Source organism: Microtus ochrogaster, chromosome 18 (assembly GCF_000317375.1).
Source record: "Microtus ochrogaster isolate Prairie Vole_2 chromosome 18, MicOch1.0, whole genome shotgun sequence".
Taxonomy (NCBI): Eukaryota; Metazoa; Chordata; class Mammalia; order Rodentia; family Cricetidae; genus Microtus; species Microtus ochrogaster.
In genome coordinates this window covers 61597156-61603524 of record NC_022020.1, presented here as the reverse complement: position 1 = coordinate 61603524, position 6369 = coordinate 61597156, and the positions used below count along the sequence as shown (strand labels likewise).

General features: G+C 42.2%; 1 protein-coding gene across 2 annotated transcripts in view; it reads left to right on the top strand.

The window, feature by feature from the left end:
- Haus1 (HAUS augmin like complex subunit 1) overlaps positions 1 to 5949 on the top strand; it is a 12376-nt gene extending 6427 nt beyond the window's left edge. For both annotated transcript variants that reach the window (XM_013349468.2, XM_005356293.3), the window contains 5 exons: positions 168 to 291; positions 640 to 705; positions 2296 to 2367; positions 3725 to 3772; positions 5763 to 5949. In XM_013349468.2, coding sequence (XP_013204922.1) covers positions 168 to 291; positions 640 to 705; positions 2296 to 2367; positions 3725 to 3772; positions 5763 to 5813 — 361 coding nt within the window. In that variant the 3' untranslated portion in view covers positions 5814 to 5949. The remainder of the gene's footprint in view (positions 1 to 167; positions 292 to 639; positions 706 to 2295; positions 2368 to 3724; positions 3773 to 5762) is intronic.
- Positions 5950 to 6369: the final 420 nt, after the last annotated feature.

The window sequence follows — 6369 nt, the reverse complement described above, 5'->3', positions numbered from 1 at the left end:
GTTGCTGGGATTTGAACTCAGGACCTCTGGAAGAGCTGCCAAGTAGATTATCTATATTGACTAACCCAGAGTTAAATCCCTAAAGAGGGAGTTGATTTTCTTGTTTTTTTAAATAATTGTTTACTGGGAAGTAAAAAAAAAAAATGCTTTAATTTTACTTTTGGAAGAGATCTCAAGAAGGCAGAGCTGCATCTGTCTGCAGAGAGGACCAAAGTCAACAGTCGTCTTGAGAACATGGACTTCCTGAAAGCAAAAGCAGCAGAGTTCAGGTTTGGAATCAAAGCTGCACAGGTGTGTATGAAGCGCTGTATCTAGCTAGCCTCTCAGACCGCTGTCCTCCATTAGGAAGTAGTATCTGTAGATGACAGAACTACAGGGAAGTCTGTAACTTGCCCATGTCTATGTAACTGAGAGCAGCTCCAGGTTCAAAGTCGGGCATTTAAATGCTTACACCCGGCACCCATCTTCTCACCATGTCTCAGTGCAGAAAGGATTCACAAGTCACACAAACTAGCTTAGGTGCATGTGTGCTTTTTAATTTGTCATCCGAAGCATTCTTTATTGCATGTTGAAAACATTTTCATGATAGTTTCTTTCAAATGGATTTTTCAGCTGAACTCTTTTTTCCTCACATTGCAGGAGCAGCTCTTAGCCAGAGGCATGGATATGTCTCTGTCCCATCGGTCACTAGTGGCACTTTCAGAGGTAAGCCTCCTGTCTTAGTCTGTCCTTTGCTGCTGTCACAGAATATTCCAGACTGGATCATTTATGAGCAGTTAAAATAGAAGTTTATTTTGTTCGTGATTCTAAAGGCTAAAAAGTCTAAAACCTGAGGGCCTCTACTGTGTTCTTCAGTGGACAGCAGAAGATGCAGGTCCCAGGGTGAGGGAGATGGCTGAGTGTTGGGAAAGTGCTTACCTGAGTTTGGGTCCCAGCACCCATGTAAAAGCTGGGTGTGGCTGCACATAAACCCAGCACTGGGGAGTGAGGGGCTAAAGACAGGCAGTTTCTGTGTTATCAGTCCCTTTATGTAGATGAGGGAATTACAGAAAGGATCTGTAATTTGCCCAAGTTTACATAACTTGAAGCAGCAGCTCCAGCTTCAAGTCAGACATTGAAGCCCTTATACTTGACACATGTCTGAGTAAGTAAGGGGTCACAGGTAACATAATGAGCTTGGTTACTCCTGGGCCAGGTAGTCTAGCCTATCAGTGAGCTTCACGTCTAGTGAAAGACATTGTCTCGAAAAATAAGGTGTTGAGTGACTGAGAAGACACCCAGTGTCAACCTCCAGCTTCCACACAGCACATGCAATTAATTTAGAGGAGTTTGATTTCTTTTTCCCACATTGGTCCTGGGATCCAACTTAATTTATCAAGGGCTAGAGAGATACCCAGCCATTAAAGAGCACTGACTGCTCTTGTAGAAAGCACCAACATGGTGGCTCACAACTATCTGTAACTCCACTTGCAGGGGACCTGACACCTGCTTCTGTGGACACCAGGAATACATATGACTCACAGTCATATATGTAGGCATAACACTCATACACAGAAAATGAACGTAAAGCCGGGCGATGGTGGCGCACGCCTTTAATCCCAGCACTTGGGAGGCAGAGGCAGGCGGATCTCTGTGAGTTCGAGACCAGCCTGGTCTACAGAGAGAGTTCCAGGACAGGCTCCAAAGCCACAGAGAAACCCTGTCTCGAAAAACCAAAAAAAAAAAAAAGAGAAAAAGAAAATGAACGTAAAAAATGAAACGGGCTGGAGGGATGGGTCAGTGGTTAAGACTATTGTGCTCTTGCTGAGGACCCAGGTTGTCTCCTAGCACCCACACGGTGGCTCACAACCATCTGTGACTCTAGTTCCAGGGGATTCAGTATATTATTCTTACCTCTAGGAGCACATAAAAAAGGTTACAAAACAAACAAAAACCTAATACCCATAAAATAAAATAGAACTAAAAGAAAATAGAAAAACCTTAGCTCTCCAGGCTTTACCCCTGAACCATATTGTTAGCCTCTGTAGTCCTATACTATGTAAGTAGGAATATAATTTATTCTAAACATTTGGAAAAGTATTGTTTCTATTAGAAATGAGCTGATCTGTTTGAAGTTCTTTGATTTAAAATACCTGTGGATTGGACAGTGTAGTTCAGTGGTAGATTGCTTACTAACCTTCAGGAAGCCAAGAGTCTATCTTAATGAGATACCTACATAGTAATGCTTTATTTCATTTTATTTCAGAAATGAGCACTGTTTAGTTGTTTTGTGGATATTTCTCTTTTCATTTCCAGAAACTCATGGAACTAAAACAGCAGACTTTACCCCTGAAGAAGAAATTGGAGTCCTATTTAGATTTAATGCCGGTAATTGTTATTAGGGGTTTTCTTGGAGTCTCATCTTCAAACCTTCTCTAAAGACACTAAGAGATCAGCGCATAGTGGTTTTGTGTTCCAAGGGTGTAAAATCAATGGCAGAACTGAGAATGGTGACTCACACTTGTAATCTGAACACTTGGAGGCTGAGGCAGAGGATCACTGTGAGTTCTAAGATAGCTTTGGCCACAGAATAAAATGTTGTGTCTGAATAACAAAACAAAGACAGTGGTGTGCTTGGCATGGTGGACCATATCTCTGACCACGGCACTTGAGAGGCTGAGGTCTTGAATTCAAAGCCACTTTGGGCTCTGTCTTGTTACATTTACTTTTGGGGGGGAGGGGTGAGTGTCACAGTACACATGGAGGCCAGAGCTGGTTCTCTTACTAAGGATTTCACTCATCCCCAGGTTTGGCACAAGTGCCATTACCTAGTGAACCATCTTTCCCACCAAGATCCTGACTTAACAACCCCCCCCCACACATACACACATACATTGTTATTGGTAAATTTCAGTATTGTCTGGGTGCTGGGTGCTCTCGCTAACTTTCCTTGCCTTTTGAAGGGATTGTGTTGTGAAGTGACTTTCCTTTCTGTATTTGTTTGTATCACTGTGACCATGATCCCTCACAGAAACAACTTAAGGGAGCAAAGACTCATTTAGTAGCAAAGCTCACATTTTCATAGTTTTAGCCATAGTGGTGGGAAAGGCAGGTGGAACAGGTCAGTACAACATGGCAGACCTGGAAGCAGAGAACAATCCAGAAACCAGGAACCAGTCTTGTGCTAGATAGTTTGATGTCAGTTTGACACACACTAGAGTTATCTGAAAGGAGGTAACCTCAATTGAGAAAATGCCTCCATAAGCTGGGAGGTGGTAGCATATACCTTTAATCCCATCACTCAGGAGGCAGAGGCAGGCAGATCTCTGTGAGTTCAAGACTAACCTGGTCTACAGAGCGAGTTCCAGGACAGGCTCCAAAAAGCTACACAGAGAAACCCTGTCTCAAGAAAACCAATAAACAAACTAACTAACTAATTAATTAATTGAAAGAAAATGGCTCCTGTTGGACTGGGTAGTGGGTCACACGCCTTTAATCTCAGCACTTGGGAGGGAGAGGCAGGGGAAATCCCTGAGAATTCAAGGCCAGTCTGGTGTACAAAGCAAGTTCCAGGACAGTTAGGGCTTCTCCAGGACAGTGGAGAAACCCTGTCTTGAAAAACCTCGCCCATAGTGACCTCTTCTTCTTGAAGGTTAGAGCTTCCCAAAATAGTGCCAACAGCATCCAGCAGAGCCCGTGTGAAACTTCTCATCAGACCTTTCCTTCTTTTGTTTTCCTTTTTAAGAATCCATCTCTTGCTCAAGTGAAAATTGAAGAGGCAAAGAGAGAATTAGTAAGTAGTTCGCATTTTCCTTCCTTCATTTCCCCCTTTTTAATTAGCAATTATTAAATTGAGGTAATAAGATTTCTAAGCTGTGTCAAGCGATGAGGTTCAACTGCTTGGGCATACATAGCCCAAGATAGGGTTTGTGATAGAAATTGTAAAGGAGAGCTGGAGAGATGGCTTAATGGTTAGAACCACTGGCTGTTCTTCCAGAGGACCGGGGTTCAATTCCCAGCACCCACATGGCAGCTCACAACTGTCTATAATTCCAGTTCCAGGGGGTCTGGCACTCTTGCACAGACATTCATGCAGGCAAAAACACCAATGCACATAAAAATAAATAAATATTTCGGGACTGGAGAGATGGCTCAGCGGTTAAGAGCTCTGGCTGTTCTTCGAGAGGTCCTGAATTAATTTCCCAGCAACCACATGGTGGCTCACACCATCCATATAATGAGATCTGGTGCCCTCTTCTGCCCTGCAGGTATACATGCAGACAGAACACTGTATACATAATAAATAAATAAATCTTAAAAAAAAAGAAATTGTAAAGGGCCTTATATATAGACTTGATCTTAGAAGCTGCAAGAGACCGGTGACAGTTGCTGAGTTCTTTTATTTATTCATTTTTCTTATTTACTTTGTTCCTTTTTTTTTTAAGTCAAAAAAGTAGTGAAGGTTGTACTTTTTGATGAGGCCAGTGCTTTGGGACGGCAGTTTTGTAACCAGCGTGTGAGGCAGACTGGAGTGGGGAGAAGGAACTGCAGAGAGCGGTTGGTTTACTTAGGCCAAGTGATAAAGCCCTGAGACTGAAAGGTGTGTGTGCAGCACTGTGAGCACAGACCTAGCCGTCTACCCATGCGCCACTGCATCTTTCTAAGGTCTCTTCCCTTGGGGTGTTCATTACAGTCATTTAGGAGTTTGAGAACTGGGGGTATTCTTGTTTCTCTTTAGCTGTTTTGGGGGTGCCACCACCCAGCTCCCAAATAAACATACTGAAACTTATTCTTACTTATGAATCCTAGCCTTAGCTTAGCTTGTTTCTAGCCAGCTGTGTATCTTTTGCCTCTGGGCTTTTATCTTTCTCTATTCTGTGTACCTTTTTTTCTTCTCTTCTATTTTTCTTGCTCCTCTATCTTTTCTGAGCCTAGATTTCTCCTTCTATTTATTCTCTCTTCCTGCCAATCCTGCCTGTTTTTTCTCCTGCCTAGCTATTGGCAGTTCAGCTCTTTATTAGACCAATCAGGTGTTTTAGACAGGCAAAGTGACCCAGCATCACAGAGTTAAAAGAATACAACACATCTTTGCGTCATTAAACAAACGTTCCATAGCATAAACAAATGTAACACATCTTCAACTAATATTCCACAGCAGGGCAGTTGGAGTGGAGAGAATGGGTTGATATAAAAACAAGTGAATATTTAAAAGCACATTTGAAATTCTCAATAGTATTTTTAAAATTTCAGTACTCAGAAGGCCAAGGCAGGAGGATTACTTCAAGTTTGACATTAGCTAAAGCTACATAGTAAGACTCTCAAAACTACATACACTAACAGATGCATGCACATGTGCTGACAATGTAGCTCAGCAGTAGAGGGCTTCACTAGTATCAGACACTTATGTGCACACACGTGCACACATGCACACACCACACACACCAAGGGATGGCAATGTAGCTCAGCAGTAGGGGGCTTCACTAGTATCAGACACTTATGTGCACACACATGCACACATGCACACACCACACACACCAAGGGATGGCAATGTAGCTCAGCAGTAGGGGGCTTCACTAGTATCAGACACTTATGTGCACACACGCACACACCACACACACCAAGGGATGGCAATGTAGCTCAGCAGTAGAGGGCTTCACTAATTTATGTAAGTTCCTCAATTTGGTCTCTAGGACTACAAAAAATAAATAAAATTTGTTTTAATGCTTTCCTTTTCTACTTATTTTAATCATGTTAATAATTTATGACTTATTTCTTTTCTCTAGGATGCCATCGAAGCTGAACTTACAAAGAAAGTAGACATGATGGAACTGTGACAGCCAAGTAGACACCCTTTTCCCAGAAGTATATGACTGCTCTTAGAGGACATAGCAATGTCCTTCTTGATAAAATAACAGGTTTTGGTCATGCATTTAAATGTTTTGGCCTGAATACAGTTTTTATAGGAAAAAACATTTTGTGTTACCTGTTATTTACTGTGTACCTGACAGTTAAGAATCTTTCAAAAATTGGGGAGGGGCTGTAGAGATGGCTCAACAGTTTAGAGCACTTGTTGATCTTGTAGAAGACCTGGGTTTGATTCTCAGCACCCATGTGGTGACTCAAACCATCCATAAGTCTAGTTTTAGGAATCTGACATCTGGCATCTGCAGGCACCAGGCACACATGTGGTTCACAGACATACATGCAGGCAAAATACTCATTCACATTTTAAAAAAAAAATCCTTCAGTATTCTTCTTAGGTGACCATCATGACAGTTCTCACCGACTAGATCAGTGGACATCTGCCTGCTTTCTTCTCTAGGACTTTGCCTCCATTCCTGAGCAACTCACACTGGCCAGTCTCCAAATATTAATATGTTTAGTTTATGG